At 39.7% G+C, this 17,190-nt stretch overlaps 1 protein-coding gene across 15 annotated transcripts in view; it reads right to left on the reverse strand.

Annotated features, from left to right (window-relative positions):
- Positions 1-17,190, reverse strand: part of IQSEC1 (IQ motif and Sec7 domain ArfGEF 1) — a 281,230-nt gene that overhangs the window by 10,398 nt on the left and 253,642 nt on the right. For 10 of the 15 annotated variants that reach the window (XM_038149056.1, XM_038149061.1, XM_038149059.1 and 7 more), the window contains 9 exons: positions 14,100-14,261; positions 12,704-12,826; positions 11,781-11,947; positions 10,114-10,253; positions 8,835-8,864; positions 7,668-7,793; positions 6,273-6,372; positions 2,934-3,107; positions 1,920-2,096 (listed from right to left, as the gene is read on the reverse strand). In XM_038149056.1, coding sequence (XP_038004984.1) covers positions 1,920-2,096; positions 2,934-3,107; positions 6,273-6,372; positions 7,668-7,793; positions 8,835-8,864; positions 10,114-10,253; positions 11,781-11,947; positions 12,704-12,826; positions 14,100-14,261 — 1,199 coding nt within the window. The remainder of the gene's footprint in view (positions 1-1,919; positions 2,097-2,933; positions 3,108-6,272; positions 6,373-7,667; positions 7,794-8,834; positions 8,865-10,113; positions 10,254-11,780; positions 11,948-12,703; positions 12,827-14,099; positions 14,262-17,190) is intronic. The other 5 variants (XM_038149060.1, XM_038149069.1, XM_038149057.1 and 2 more) reach the window with 1 other exon arrangement.

A 17,190-nucleotide genomic window follows, 5' to 3' on the forward strand; every position in this document is an offset into this window, starting at 1 on the left:
CTATGGATCATCTCTCCCACATTAAAAATAAAATTAGCTTCACATGCAAGCTATTCCCTGAGAGAAGGCAGGGAAGATATGGATCATCTCCCTGAAGTCACTCCACCAAATAACAAAGCAAATAACAGGCTGGTTGTTTGTCAAGTCAGTTGCACTGCACAAGACCAAACAGAAGCTCTCCATAATTTTCAGCTATTTCAAGTTAAAATTAAGTTTAGTTGGGTTTAACAAACTCATTGATAAACCCTGCAGTCTGTGAGTGATTTCTACTTTTTATCATGGAAAAAGGTTATTTTCAGTAATAAGCATGCTAGTTGTAGGCATGCCCTATGAAATGTGTTTGTGATTACAAATGCTAATTTGTTGAATTAAACCCATAATATGAATTCAAATACATGGCAGTGTTTGAAAGGGAGGAATGAGTAATTCTGATGGAATGAAAAAAGTAATCAGATATCACATTTAGGGGTACAGATACCCACTGAACTCACATATTAACAATATGGTAGTTCTCATTCTATTGAAATAAAAACCAAAACAACAGAAAAGGCTGATGAAGTATCCTCAAATCTGAGAGGTAAGAGTGGTGAAGACTAGGGCTTGATCTAAAATCCACTGGAGCCAAGCAAGCACCAGTATTCAACTTCAGCCTGATTTTGGATCAAGAGCCTAAGTCTTTTTAATGAAGCACATGGAGATGTGAGTATGAAAGCCTAAACAGAGAAGAAAAGAATTTAAAGAGCTCACTCTCTACATATTTGTATGCACATACATATACCCACAAAACACAGGCTATCATTTCAGTTTACAACAATTTAATTTATTGCAGCATAGCTAAAATCTCTTTTCTAGTTAAAAAAAAAAGGAAATGGGTAAGTAGTGTCTACTACCAAAGACATTCAGAATATTGAAATTATAACTACACTACACATCATCACTGCAATTGAAAGAACAAAGCAGAGTATGCAACACAGCCTATGAACTAAAAAACAAGTAATTTTAAAAAAAACCAGAGTTGCTACTATCTCTGGAAGTACTTTCTGAATAGTGGACATAGTGTTCAGATAAGAGTTCTTGTCAGTGACAGGAATCTTTAACACTGGAAGATTACATGGCTATGCCAGGTGTGAGGCAAACCATCAAATAAAAACACATCCAACTTCCCCTGGCTTGCTTCGGCTAAAAAAAAACCACATCACCACGGCTTTTCAGTCTTTAATCAGTTAATAAAACTTAAGAAACATCAGTGGCTTTGTGAGTTATCAGCATCCTTGTCCACTAGGGCTTCTTTGGTTCTATTGCCAAGAGTACTTCACAACAACCTCTTTTTGCAAGAATTAGGAACTGTGTCTGAGTTACAGAACAAGAAAAGAGCATCAGAGGCACACTGGTGTTACACAGCTCTAGAGAGAATTTAGTAAGGCTTCACTCAATTTCATTCATCCAGGTGGTAACACAGGTACACTTGAGCACCGAATACACAGAAAGCGCTAGTTACACAGAGACCAGGAGCTTTCCTTCCCTTTCTAGGCCTACTCTATGAGGGGGAAAAAGCAAAGGAGATGAAAAAAAAAAGAAAGGAAAACTAAGTGAATTACTCCTAGCACAAGTCAGTCACTTCTGCTTTATTAAAAACTTACAATTTTTCCTCTGTCTTCACTGTCCTTTAAAAGTTTCTATAGCAACCTACAACGGCTTAAATGCTTTCAAACAGCGGCCGCTTAACAAAACAAAGGTTAAAAAAAAAAAAACCAAACAGAAATTAACCACGATCCGGGGGGGCGGGGGGAGTAAGGAGCTATTTGGAAGTGTGAGATTCCATCACTGCTATTTGTGCAGGCCCAGAGCGAGCTGGGCTTTGTGGGCACGGTGGAGGCGGCTTTGCATGCAGAGAGCCGGGGAGGAGAGGCAGCGCTTACCTGCTTCGGACAGGTCCCGCAGGGAGGAGCTGAGCGCGCTCCGCTTCAGCCCCTCGCCGCCGGCGTAGCTGTCGTCCAGGCACGCCCGGGGCAGGGTCCCGTTGCCGGAGTCCTTCTTCAGGCTGGAGCACTGCGACATGCTGGGACGCACCACCCCTTTCTGCTTCTCCAGCTCGGCTGCAACACACACGGGGGTTTTTACATTGGTGTTTGTGGGCGTGAAACAACTCAGAACGTCCCTGTGTCCAAAGGGAGCTTCACCCCTCTGCCCACAGCTGGATGTGGAGCAGAGCCTCTTTTGGGAAAATGGGATAAAATTTCATATTCAGACACTCACGGGACTATCAGCAAAATATATGAGTTTGGACCTCGACCTCCTTATTGACTACAGGAATTGCAACACGGAAATGAAGGAAAATTCAATGAAGCTTATTGGAAGGGCCATCATTGGGAATTTCAGCGTGAGTTTAATTGCCCCTAAAATTCCTGCTGTAATTTCTGATACAAATCACAGATCCATCTCTCCTCTGTCCACATTATCCCTGAAATTCTTACTGGAATTTATTGTACAAATCACAGAGCCATCTTTCGTCAGTCCACATTATCCCTAAAAATTCTTGCAGTAATTTATACTACAAATCACAGACCCAGCTCTCTTCTGTCCAAATTACTCCTAAAATTCTTGCTGTAATTTGTGCTACAAATCACAGACCCAGCTCTCCTCTGTCCACTGTTATTTGCAGCTTGTCCAAGACAAATTCCACTGCAGCTACACTGCAGTAAACAGGAGTCAATGAACACAGCTGGGGCTTAAGAAATTATTGGATTTCTCTTCCTTCTTGAGACAAACCTTCACAGAAAAACCCACATTATTTTGAACTTTTAAGGAGTTCTAATGTGCTATACACTTACACATTTTATTAATGGTAATTTTTAATTTAAAATTTTAATTTTCCAAGGGCAGTATTACTTTTTATTATTTTGATTAGCTGGAAAATGCTCCATTATATGTACCTTTGTACTTACACTCTATTCTGTGCTTTTCCATTTCTTGAACTTCTGCAATTGATTCCCTCAAATCATCTGTAAACTTCTTCCTGTCCTGAGGATTTGGTGCATTGAAATTTATGAGTACTTTGATATCTGCTCCTGGAACAGCTGACGTGAGCCGAATGCCATTGGGATAATCTGGAAGAAAAAGGAAAGAAAAACTAAGCTCTGATTATTACAATTACTTTTCTTTTAATAAAAATACCCACCAAAACTGAAAGCTTTTAGTAATATTACCACAGAGGATACAAAGTCAGAGAAACAGAAGTCTGACAGCACAAAATTAGAATAAAAATCCCTGAGGTACATTGGAACAGTTAACTGTCAAACACTGAACAAATATTGAGAGATACCTTTATGTAGCTGCTAACCTTAAGGTACAATATGCAATATATATCAAAAACAGTAGGGAAAAAAGCGCAAAAAGCTAAGGGGATAATTTTTCTTTCATGGAACAGATCCCATGACCTCCCTTACCCACCTGTGAACAAAATTTTGCTGAGTGTAAAGGCTACTTGAAGACATTTCAAATACTACAAATTGTCTTTTAACTCACCGTTTGCAGGAAGACAAACACACAAACAGCTACACATTTAGTATTTCCTATTGGATTGTGCTCCCTGTACAGCCTACTTTCCTTTTTTCTTTTAAATAAAATTAAAAGTACCTGTGAAATTACATACTGAGGAAGTAAAAGGACTGATTTGGTTTTTTCACCCTTCTTTTGACCCATATTATGGACTTTTATTATTAAAAGGCAGATGTTTCAGGAAACTGTCTTTGCCTCTTTTCTAAGTGTACTTCTGAAATTTTAACAGCTGGTCTAAAATATCTCCTGGTTGAGACAGAAGGTTCATTTACAGAAAGATACTCAGAATAAAAATATCTTCTGCTGTAGAAACAAATCAGTCTTTGCTTGAAGCACAGACCTGGAGCAATGGGCTGTCAGCAAACCTCAACATGCACATTTTAACACAATGTTTTCTTTTACTCAGGTGCCTTCCCCTCTTGGTTTGCTAAGGCTCTCAAATATTTACTTCAGTATTTGAGCCCAAGCTCAAGGGCTCCCATGTACTAAAACCTCCCTTCCTCCCTCAAGAGCCAGCAGATGAAGTGAGGCACTTCCCTCCCTCAAAGCCGTGAGGTTTCCACAAGACTTCAACTATTGAGAAGCCAGTGCACGTGCTTGGCTTCTTTAGGATGCATTAACTTTGGCTTTTTTAGGGTACCTTCACTCTGGCTTTTTTAGGGTACCTTAACTCCCAGATCAAAGCTGCAACTGAAAGTGAAGCAAGTCCATTTATAATCCTCAGGGAAAATAGAGCAACTGCCCTGAGGCTCAAATGGTCCTGAGGGGAAGGAGGGATGAAGGATTTGGGAGTTTTGCTGGGATTTGCTGTCAACACCTCACACAGAAGAACAGCCAACAGGTCCAAGTGCTGGGCAGGCTCAGGTGGGATGTTTGGAATATCGGCACAGGGAATGCAGCAAGCGGCTCTGCACCACTCCAGGGGAAAGAATAAAAATATTTACAAAACCGAACAAGGAAACCTGGCAACCCCAAAATCACCAAGGCTGCCCCCACACACGAGCCAAGAAGGAATTTCCACATAACAAGCACATGTATTTTATTGCCAGAGGTACTTCTCTGCACTGTATTGATCAAGTATCAGGAAACCCTCACATCAGTATTTCTTGGTTTCAGTCACTCTCTCTCCTAAGTGATCTGCTCTCCCTCTATATTTTGTTAGTGATTTTGATTGAAAATGGAAAATATACCTCCCATATGGCCTATTTACTTACTAGAGATTTGTGATATTGTTTTCCCTTTTGCAGCTCATCCATCCCTCAACATAATTGACTTCTATCATTAAAAGTAAATTTTTCTGTCACCAGTGCCAGTCATTTGTTCAACCTTACCAGCAGCCAAACCAATATTTATGTTGCTTCTGTTTTAGCAACACTGACTTTTATTCCCTTGAAGCCAGGGAACAGCTGCTCCACACAGAGTTACTGATGGCTCTGCACAAAACAGCCCAAAGCTTGCTGGGGACAGAGGAGACCAAGAATATTGAATTTTACCAATCAAAGGGGACAAATACTTCTCTTTCCCAACTGGAAAATTGTGCATCCCACCTGAGAGGCACCAATATTAGAGTGCAGTTCACTGATTCACTGCAGTGAATTCAGAGCCCCTCCTGAAGTGCCTCAGTTAAAATGCCTCCAGTTCCTTGGGAGGAATCCAGTCCTTTACTTCTTGTTTCACTGTAGATATTTTAAAATTTATTTGATTAGTGTTTCTACTTATCATTTTTAAAATATATTTTATTTAACATGGCATCAGAGAAGTATAAATCCTTCTATTTTTAGTAGAATCCAGGATAGATGTATTTGGCCTTCCCCTCCAAAACTGAATTTTATATCATATAATGGGCTCACAAGAGAGAGAGAATGCATGTGTAAGCACAGAAAGAATCTGTGGGCTACAGAGCTGCTATGAGCTCTGCAAAACCTTCCCTTTGGAATCTCCAGAGGCTTGCAGTAACAGCAATGGATTTTTAGGGAGCACATTCACAAGGACAAATTAAAACTAAGAACCTTCCATGACAGAACAGCACAGGAACAGCTCACACTGGGCTGTACCCAATTTATCAGGGGGTGAAGGTTTGGTCACAAACCATGAATTCAGTCAGGCTGTCTCCCTGTGTACCATACCAACAGCTCTGCTCTGCTGTCACTGCTGATGCTGCATTTGGGCTTAGAAACAGGATTTTAGCAAATTATTTGGGTTTTTGTCTGCCAAGAAGAACTAAAGATAAAAAGAATATTGGACTGATGTAGATTGTAAGAGACATAAACAAAAGGTGTCAGAAAATGAAAGTTTGTGCTATGTATTTAAATTTGAGGTAGCATACATTATCTAGGCAAAGTTGAACCATAAATCAGGAAAATAAATAAATAGTGTTTTGAATTACAGATATCATTATAAGAGTCATTATTTATTATCACTCAGTTCCAGCTAAAGGTACCACTGACTCAGCAACAGATGGTTTTTTTCCTTGGCAATCCTTTTATTCTTTACAAGTAATCACAAACACATTTGGGGAGATTTGGCTCCTGACTACAACCAAAAAACTCTGGCTTATATACTGACAGCATCTTGTTTTAAACGTCAGAACAAAGTTAAATCCAGAGCAATTTTATTCCTAAACTCAGGATCAAGTCCTGTCCAGCCCTTTCCTTACACCATTTTTGTTTTATTTATGAACAAAGTGGTCTTCTAAAAAGAGAGGAAATACTTACACTGGTTCTCAAAGAGAAGAACTTGCATTCCATAGAGGGAAAAGGACTGTCGAAAGCTGTATGTAACAGAGTTCTTCTTCTTCTGAAAAATCTTGGTCACCTGAAAGGTGTCAGATAAACAAAATGAAACTCATTCTGCCAAATGTGCCTGTGGAAAATTATTGCTCTGAAGAATTAGCATAAGAGAAAACATTTTATTTAAAAGAAAGGTAGAAATCTGTCAGAAAAAAATGATCTTGTCATTTTTTTCCTTTGTTTTAATGCAACTGATGTATTTAATCTCCTGCTACTGAACAAACCAAAGCTCTGCAGCATCATCTCTCTAAAGCAGAAGGTTTAATATTTTCTCCAGACACAAAGCTTTTGTGTTCTCTCTCCTCCAGAACTCTACTTCTTGTAATTCCAAAACTTTTGGAATACTTTGGATGCATCCTTTCTGTGCTAGCAAAAAATGAAAATACATTTAAGTTGTCCGTAAACCCCCCAAGTTTAGATGCTACCACTCTGACAAATTTGGTCGATATTATTCCCCAAACAGTTTGATAGAACTACTGATATCTGAGTAAGTAATAAAAAATAGCAGAAAACAATGTTCCATCAGCTTCCACTCAAGCTCCCATTTACAGCTCCTAGGTTATACTCAGAAGCAAAAGGATTATTGTTTTTTATTTAATTCCTGGTTTTAAGGTCTGCAGGTAGGGAGAAAAAAAACCACACACAGTACAATTGTGTAGATGAGATGTGCTTTTTTCCTAACAAAATATGAAATATTTGGTGTAGTTCTCAGTTTTCAGGTAACGGCCAAGTGCATTCCAAATGGAGTGCAACAAATTTTCCTATTTTTAAGAGCAATTCAACCAAATAATTCCAAGCTGTCCTGTGTGTCTGCTTTTTAAAAGACTGGGTCAAGGTAAAGTCTGTGAAGGTAAATACACACTAAAAAGTAAAGTCAGCTGTAAAATCTATTTCAACAGATCCTATTCCTATTTCAATGCACAAACAGATCTGGTTCACAGAACATCTGGGGAACACAAAGTAGGATGTAATTTTGGTTTTCCACAAGTACCTTGAATTCATTGTTCATGGAATAAATAATGTCTCTGTTTATCCTTTCGGACAATGGGTGAACTGGAGGTGAGGTTTTTTTCTCTGTAGTAAAAGCTATTGCATCAAATACCTTCTTGCAGAGTTTAGCCATTAATAAAAGACTTCAGTTTAAAAGCAAATTATACAGAATTTTAAAAATTAAGATATAAATCTCTTAATCATCCCAGGATTGTTGGAATAGAGGATAACAGATATTTATTTTTAGGAATGCTCATGTACTTAATTGCCAGTGATTTCATGGAGATAGGATTTCTGAATACCTCATTCTCTCTGCCTGGAAATACATACCACGAGAAGATCATTAAATAAAAATATTTCTCGTTGGTGCAATCCAAGCTTCTGAGGTTTATTTGGATCTGGAACTTCAAACAGCCTACAGTAGCAAACAAGCCTCCGGTGGGGGAGAGAGAGCACCTGCAATAATACAAAAAATTCATGGTTCATATAACAACTTCTAACCAAGAAAGAGCATTTTTTATACACAGAACCTTTTTTCTTAAACACTTCAAATATTATTACCTCTAAGCCCATTAGACCTTTTCATCAAAGGACCAACAACAGGAACATAAAGAATTTATGCCACAAACTTGCAGGACATTCAAACTTCATCAAAGTTCCTTCCACGAGCATTTTTATTATCATTAGAAGATAGGATGCAACACAAGTTTTAGCTTTTGTGAGATGCTGTGAGTCACTTTTTGTCAGCCACCAAGTTAATTCAATTTGCTCATTCCCTAATACCAAGAAAATGGTGACATCAGGACAAAGCAAATGCATTTTCAATCTGTCTTATTTTCTCAAGCCAGCAAGAAAATCAAGATGAGTTTCCATTTTCTAATTGGAAATGCCTGCTGAAGGTGAATCTGAAGCTGACAAGTGAGACTTAATTTCTTTCAAATGCAATGATGAGATCTCATTAACAACACCTAAAGAAATCCATAAACTGGTGCATTATAAGAACAGTTTATCTTTATTACTGACCATGCCTATAACTTAAATCTGGAATCAATATTTTCAATGTTCATCTACCATTCAGAAGTGAACTTTAACTGGCAGTATCTTTCCAGAGTATCATTAAATTCTCAAATGGACCAGAAAGTATAAACACACCACAGCTCAGGTGGAAGGTGAGGTGCAAACTGTGATTTTAATTATTTGTTTATTCCTTACTGACTAATTTCTACAGTGATAATAATATTTCAAATAAATAAAAAGTGTACTAAAAAGGTCTAGAAGACCCTTGGCAATAAGTTAAGCAGCCTCTTGGGAAATAAATTTTTAAGAAAATCTTTATACTTTGGAGAGTTTTTACTATAACACAACAAAAATTTTGCCTGAATGAACATCAGTAATTTAAAATTTTAAAATGTAACAGAATGTCTTATTTCCAGTTTAGAAAAATGCTGCCAGTTACAATGACTATAAATTTTGAAGGAGTAGGAGAGGAATACCTACACAACCAAGTCCATGGTGCAGAGATCCAATCTACAGTAGAAAGACACATACAAGTTGATTAAACTTCAGAGAAACACAGAACTGTATCATAGCAAGTAAATACGGCACGCTCTGACTATGACTAAATGCCTATAAAGTAAAAACAAATAGAGCTATCAATAAAGACTCTTGCCTGTTCCCCTAAATTCCTTGCACACAGTTAAAAAGTCTCCCACCAGAAGAATCCTTCAAGCTAGGACTCCAACAAGGGCATCGTTTTCTTAATCCCATTTAATTTACAAGGTCAGGATTAGTTTTAGGATTTGAATTGCCACATGTCTGAATAAAAAAAAAAGAAACATGGAAAGAAAAGATCTCCCACAGAAGCCTGTATATAAACTTAAATCCCAATTACAGAAACAAAGTTTCATATTATGTGCATGAATACTGACTTCAGAATATTTATTTCCCTTCCTCTCAAAAACAGATTCAAGCTTTTATAAAAACCTTGCTTTCTTTCCTCTGCTTCTTCAAAGAGATCTCCTCAGTGCATTCTTTACTGTAAACAGGCCAAAATTAGATTTTTGGTGGTCCCTCATTCCCTTCCCCCTTCCCCTGACTAAGGCTTGTCTGAGAAGAGATTACAGTTCAAAGCCCTTTAACAGTAATAGGAAGAATCTTGAGATCCACGTTCAGAGGCAAAATGCTGTGACCTTTCTTTTCTCTCTCCTTTTCCAAAAGAGATGCTTTAAAGATTCATTTAAATAGCAAAATATTTCAGGACTTTTCCCACAACAATCCTGTCTTTGGATGCCCAAACCCAGTACCAGAATCCCTGGGACCTGATTTCAGATGTGTCCTAAGATAAAATTACCCCATGTCCCCCTACAAATCCCAGGTCATGGAGGAAGCTGAGCAGGTGACAAAGATGCTGATGTGAACAGAACTTCTCTGTTACTCTTGTAAATTATGGATCCATAACTGACAGTGCACATTTTGAAATACAGCCTCTCTACAATATCACATTAAAAAAGCACTTTGATTCTTTAGAAATAAGCAAGAGAACTGCCTAAAATGCAGATATTTCAGAATTGTAAAGCTTCACAATAAAGGATTTCAAAACTCCTGAAGTCATCATGTCACCCGTGACTGCAAAACCAAAATTCATCTGGATGGACACTCCAGAATTTCAGTCAAGCTCACAGGGAATGATTTTGACAGTTCCTGCCCTTTGCCATTTGTGGCCCAGCTCTTCTGCCCTGCCCTGCCCGTGCCCTGTGGCAGAGCAGAGGGCACTCACCGGTTTCTTGCCCACGATGAGCTTCTCCACCTTCTGCACCTGGGACACGTGATCCTCGTTGGTCTTCAGCTCACGCTTGCGGATGCGCTCGTAGATCCCGATCAGCATCTCCCGCGGGATGTCCTCACCATCATCCACGCCTGCAGGGCCAAGCTGCTGTTAGCAGGGATCTGACCCACACAGAGGATAAAATCCTGGGCACTCTCTGTTTTCCTGCCCTCCCAGTGCTGCCTGCCTGCCTGGATGTTTGTGCTGGTTTCTCCCAGCTGCCAGCCAGCTCCTCCTGTGTGCCCTTGTGCTGCCTCAGCCACGCAGAAGTGGTGTGAACATGATTTAAACACTGATTTTGGTCCAGAAGCTCGCTGCCCATACACCAAGACATTTATGGAGATCACCCTGGTTTTGGGGATTTTTTGTTTTAAAACTGCCATCTAAAACTAAGACATAAAAAGGCTGATTTCCTAAAGGATTTTTTTTTCCTTACACACCTCTGTTTGATATTGAAGCTACAATGAGTTAAATTCCTTTTTAGATACTAAAACCTCCATATGACATTCTCCTAGGAATAAAACCCTAGGAGGAAGCAGAAGAACCATTTCATTTTGCCTCTGTCTCTTACTCAAGGTTCATGAAATAATTTCCTGTGTGAGAACCTTATGAATGCATTAAAATTATTTAACCAATATTTCATATAAGATTTCAGAAAGAACCAGTTTAGTCTGGACAAATCAACAAAATAGCTCAGATCCAATACTATTGCTTAGCACTGTGTGATTATCATTGGCATGGCATTCTAACAAATGCCACACTGTCTTGATCTTGAATTTTTAATAGCAATGGAAGGAGTCCAATTTCACTAAGTGACTTAAAGTTGGATTTTCTGGGGACAGAGAGATGCACGTCTCTTTTTTAAACAGGTTTTAAAGCAATAAACTCTTATCTCCCCTTCAGAAGCAAAGATAGAATATTTTGTCACCCCAGTGCAACAACTGCTCCCATAAAAAATACAGTGATAAAATACAATTTGTTTGCAGATAGAAGCAAGCAAAACCACCTCTGTTCTGTGCCACATGGCCAAGCCTTCTGCAGCCCACCCTTTGTGATGCAGTGATTTACTGCAGCAAGGTAGCCTGTTACAGAAATGCCTGCAGTATGAAGAACTGCTGGCATGCATGCTGGAGTTCAGAGAGAATGTGCTGTGGCTAGCTCCACAAATGTAACTACAGCATTATGCCAAGAGATGCATATCAGGCCTTTGGAGAATTTGTGGATTTTACAATAAAATCTCAGCCCTAACTTAAACTTTGCTAAGCTGGAACACCTGCTAAGCACAGCTTGTTCATTGTTGCCTTGTATAGATCTCAGGGAATAAAATCACCAACCAGGACTTTCATTTTAAAGATCTGAAATTCCAGAACACCAAAAGTAGTTTGGTTTTACTGGTCCTAAAATGAAAGGTCCTGACAATACATCCATCCACTCAAGAAAGGCAAGATAAAAATGACAAAATATTACACAGTTAATTCTGGTTTTGCCGTTACAGAAATGACTGAAGTCTGTCCAAATGGCAGCCAGGTGACAGCAGCGTGAAGTTGACACACAGAGTGTCCCTGCAAGGACAGCGACAGGGAAAAGCTTTGAGGAGCTTTGCCCTTAGAGTCTCTTACCCCTGAGGTTCTTGATGAAGTCCTCCAGCTTCATCTTGCGCTCGGGTTTGACGTTGGGGCTGTACATGTCGGTGTTGAGCAGGATGATGGCGAAGGCCAGGATGAAGATGGTGTCGGGGTTGCGGAACTGCCGCACCACGCCCGGGTTGCAGATGCAGTAACGCTGGCTGGGAACACCAGGGAGGCTGTCAGGGCTGGGAGGCACTGCTCAAATGCACCAAATAACCCACCTGCTGCATTCCAGAGCCTCAGCAAGCTACTGCTCCCTTTCCAGACACAGCTTCAACTTTCCATCCACGTGTTTTCCTAAGGCAATCCTTGAACGTGCAAGGAGTTTGTTTCTACTTAACTGTAACTTCACTTACTACATTAACTTCTATATCCCGTTTTTTTCAGTGATTAATACCCCGACAGCAGGTAAGAACACAGCACTGATTTTGGCTTACTGCTGTGTGGTGATTTCCACCTTATCCTGCCCTGGATACACCTCTGTCAGTACTGATAAGTGACTCCTCTTTCTCCCACTGTTGTTGAAGTATTTAATGAAAAGTCAGGAGTATACATACCCTAGAAAGTGCATGGGCTTTTAATTCCACTCATATAAACTACTAAATCCAAATATATTCTATAGAGATGTTCAAAAATCCTTGAGTATCTTTTCAACTGATGCCAGAAAGAACTTCTGAGAAAGTTCTATTAATACAAATGCACACGTGAACAACACCAGCAAATGAAACTTCCTATTCCATACTTAGCAACCTCCTTCCCCAACCCAACAAGACATATTTGAAAGTGTTTGTACCTCATGATGACACTGAAAATAATCAGAAAAGTAACTTGGATAAGCCCAAGTTCCCCAGTTCTGCGGTCTGACTGCAAAGCAGCAGGTTTCTGGTGACTGAGGGATTTATTTCACATCCTACCTAAAAGCTTCAATGAGCCGCTCCACCTTCTGGGCTTCTCCTTGGACACGGATGTGGGCCTGAAATTTCCTGAGTGCTTCATCCAGCTCCATTGTGGAGAAGTCCATCTCATCCACCACACAGCTGGGACAAAAACAGAATCACATCATGTCTCTTCATTTCTATCAACACAGTACAAAAGGAAGATTTTGAAACAGAAAAATCTTTTCAATTTTCCATCTGATGGAGATTCATGGAATTGTTTTTTTAAACTTTCAGCGGCAATTGGAATAATTGCAGGTAAGCTGTGAAGGGAGGTTGAAAATAACAGATCAATGAGAATGCGCACATGTGAGCAGACCCTTGTGTTTTTTAACTGAAGAACCACTGGAATGACAAATGTCTGGTCATTGTAAGTGATGTACCACTGCCACAAATAATTATTATCTCCGTGCTTCCAGACCAATCAACTATCACAATGCCTCAAACAATAATAAATAGTTTATACTGCTCAAAATATCATATCTCAGACAGCCTGCAGCAGGCACAATAATCTGTACCAAATGGCTATGTGTCTAGGAACATTCTTAATTGCAGAGAGAAAAAATAACCTTGTTTGGATACTCTCTTATTTCTACTGTAGTTCTCATCTCCCCATCATTTGCCATGACTTTCAGTTAACATTTATGGAGAAATAATTACTTTCTTGCTCTGAAAATACTTGCTGACAAATGAATAAAAGGGAACCATTTTAATATCATCAGAAACATGAACTATGTCATTCTAATACTTTGTTTAAAGACTGCTTTAAAATCAGAGGCTTATAAATTTCCTTTAAGCTTAGCTTTTAGTTTTGAAATGACCAGACATGAATCACTGCAAGTAACAGCACTGTAATGCAGAAACCACAGAAAGCACCATCCACTTTTAAAAGCTTTTTCTTAAATGTATAGATATACAATGACAAATTGCAGTAGCTCATATTTTTCTTCCAGTAACACTGTAGCTAATGTAGATTAACAGCAAGTAATTTATTCCCCTTGAGTTTACTATTTTTCCTTTTATGCAAAAGCAAAGTGAAACAATGAGCCTGGCATTTCTCACACCCTTTCCAATCTTCACCTAAACTTTATTATCAGCTCTGCAATAATGCTCACAGGCTTCCCATTATTGCAAGTTCTGTTAAGAGTGTCAAAAGCCCTTTTCCCATTCCTGGTGTAAATGGCGTTTTCCCATTCCAAGGTGTAAAGCACATGTGCAGACTCCTAATGAAGTAACTAGCACAATTAAGGGCCGCCAGGAACACGCTGGCCAACAACAGGATGGAGAGGGGAATGAAACAGCATTTCTGTGACCCGTGGAGACAGCAGATGTAGCAGGGAGGGCAGGGCTCGCCCCTTCCCCACACAATACTCACTCCAACACGTCCCTGTTGAACTGCTTCTGCCGATTGCCCAGGAACTCTCCGATCATCTGCCTGCTGAGCCCCTTCCTCTGCAGCAGGAAGTGGGCAACCCCAACGGGAGTGTCGGGCACAAACCCTCGCTCAATGAGGTACTGGACTCCTTTCTCGGGTTTTCTGAGGAGAAATGACAGTGCAAAAGTATGACTTTCCTTCCATTCCTCCTGATCACATTTGATTAAAATTCCCCAACAGTTCTGTCAATTATGGTCAATACATTCAATCACTTTTAACCAATGTCCCAGCAGGCTGTGCTAGTGTAGCTGCAGGGATGTGTAACTGAACGCATTGCTCACTGCTAAGAGCTGACAGCTTCAAGATACATCTTTGCCTGTTTTCACACATTCCCTGCTCCAGAATCCTCCCAAGGAGACGCTCGGGATGCAAACAGCGTCCCTTGCCAGTGAAAGAAAGCCCAACACCAGCTACTAAAAGCTCCTGTTGCTGGGAGAGAGGCACCTTCCAGAAACTGAACTGAAAAGCTGCTGCTGAAAAACAAGAAACAAGGAGTTGCCCTGACCTCTCCCCTGCCTGCTAGCGAAAGTTAAACTTAATGAACAAAAACATCTGAAGTGGTGTCACTTGCAAGCTGAGAGAACAAAAAATAAGGGGGAAAACTACAGCCAGTCAAGCAATAAAAACCAATTTAAAATGGTGTAACTCTCATCTAATTAAGACTTTTAGTTCCTTCCTTTAACACACCCACTGCCCCAGATTTCCCTCCCTCAGACAAGCACCTTCCCCGTTTCTGCAGTGTTTTACGTCTCTTCACACAGCTCCAGATTTAGCTGTAACCACTTTCATATGCCAAAACAAAGCAAACCAAAGCCACTCATTTTAACTTATTAAGAAGTGTGTGCTGAGGAGGAGGGTTAGGACAGAGCTGGCAATAAAAGATATTGCTTATAAAGCCAAATGCTGCTTTATTCTCAAGTGCTGCAAAATCCCCCTGACAGCACACACAGCATTGCATCATCCAGCAGTGCAGCACGGCAGAAAACCATCATTGCTTTAAAAAATATTCAAGGAGAATCTTTACAGAACCAGTAATTCCATCATCAGCTTTATTTTGTATGAATTATGCTGTAATGTCCACCTGTAAGAGTGGGTGGTTTGCAGCCTGCTGGATGACCTAAAAGATACTTCCTTTAAGGCAAGCAAAATCAATCACAGAGGATAAGATGACCGTGCTATTTTTATACAAGGTTGATCACACAACCATAACCCTTCCCCAGGGTTTTAACTGCAAATAACATTACTAAATACATAATCATTCAGTGGTCCTACTCTTTTACATTCCATTATTATACCCTTAATATCCTATCAAGAATTAGACAGATCAGAGAAATATATATAATTTAATCAAACAGGAGTTCTCAAATCTCAATTTCTTGCATCAGGCTTTGTGGCTCTTTTCATCTGAAATAAGATTACACACACAGTCATCTTCTAAAACTAATCTCCTTCATACTAAAAAGTCCCTTTTCTGTAAGTAACGTAATTGCTATGTTCATATGCTTTTAAACTGTATTTCAGAATCCTTAATCTTTCTAAATTTAAATTCACAGCACCTAACAAAAACAGGAATAGTTTTCTCCATCCCCCTTGTTAGTGAGCTGCATTTGTCCAGTAAATTCAGAGAGACAGAAACCCAGGTGAGCTCCTCTCCAGTGACTGCCAAAGTAAAAAAACAGCACTCAAAACCCACAGCTTAATCCAAAGATCACCTTCCCTGACATAAAGAAAATGCTGGATCATTACTTACTGTACTAAAAATCAATTTGAATTCCTAACATCTGCAAAAGCCTGAACATTTAAAATAATCACAAAGATAAAATCATTTCTTTTTCATCAGCCCCTCTCTGGTTGTATAATTTTACATAAGTCAGGGTCTGCTTTTTCACCTAAGAAGCTTTGCCCTGGTTTGGCAATATGAAGTCATTGATTCAAATACCCTTCAAACCAGGATAGGTGAGTGTCCAAAACAGAGTTAAAAATCCATTTACAAAACATTGGAAGCCAAGAGCTCTTTCCCCATCAATACTCCACTCCTGCTGGAGTGAAATATCAGCGAATTTTGCAGTCTGGGATTATTTGACAGCAGTCTGGGATTATTTAAAATAGTCCCATTTGTTACAAAAGCTGTAACCTGGCAGCAATAATATGAAAATAACACCTGAACCCCCAAGCTGTAAGAAAGAAGGCTGCTCCTTCCCTGTTTGATCAATCACTGTTAAGTAAGGCAGGCTCTGGGTTTATTGTTGTTTTAAGCTCCTTCCTACCTCCCACCAGGAGGAACATTATCTTATTCACCAGGAAAAGTACTTACCAGAAAATGATGACTCTTCCAGAGTGTTCTGAGGTGCTGTATTTCCAAGGAAATTTTACTTCAAAAGTGAAGTTAACAATAGGTTCAGAGAAAAATGTACTCAAGGGGGCCTTCCCTTTCTGCTTTTAACATAAGCAGCATTTTGTCTCCTTTCAAAGTCAGAGGCTTCTTTCAAAGAAGAACTAAATAGGATGATGGAAATTTAAGTCACCTCCAACACCAGAAATTTCAAATACCACCAGGTCTGAAGGAGTTGCTCCCTAAATGCACAAGGAGGATGTGAAGGTTTTGGTGCTGACCTCCAGCAAACCACCAGAAACTCATTTGCTCCTTCCCAAGGTGTTTTTTCACACCAGGCATCTGCCAGGCTGTGGGGAGGGCACATTTGAACAACACAAGCAGTCAGGGATTCTCTGCTGGCAAACCCAGCTGTTCTAAACTGAACAAACTTTCCTTTTCACCAAAGCCTGACTTTTTCAAGTGTCTGATTGGATGCAGAAGGGAGTGGGACACAAGGGTCAGGATTGAAGAGGACAGGACACCTGGATAAGTTATCCTGCTTTCTGTCTGCTCAGAGTTGGGCACAGACCGTTTTGTACTTACACCTAAGAGTCTTTTGTGATTAGGAAAATTCCCACTGATGGCTTGTTAATTACACAGACCAATAGCAGACAAGATAAGAAATTTATAAATAGCAATAGAGGAAGCAGCAGAAGC

This window comes from Motacilla alba, chromosome 12 (genome assembly GCF_015832195.1).
Source record: "Motacilla alba alba isolate MOTALB_02 chromosome 12, Motacilla_alba_V1.0_pri, whole genome shotgun sequence".
Classification (NCBI taxonomy): domain Eukaryota; kingdom Metazoa; phylum Chordata; class Aves; order Passeriformes; family Motacillidae; genus Motacilla; species Motacilla alba.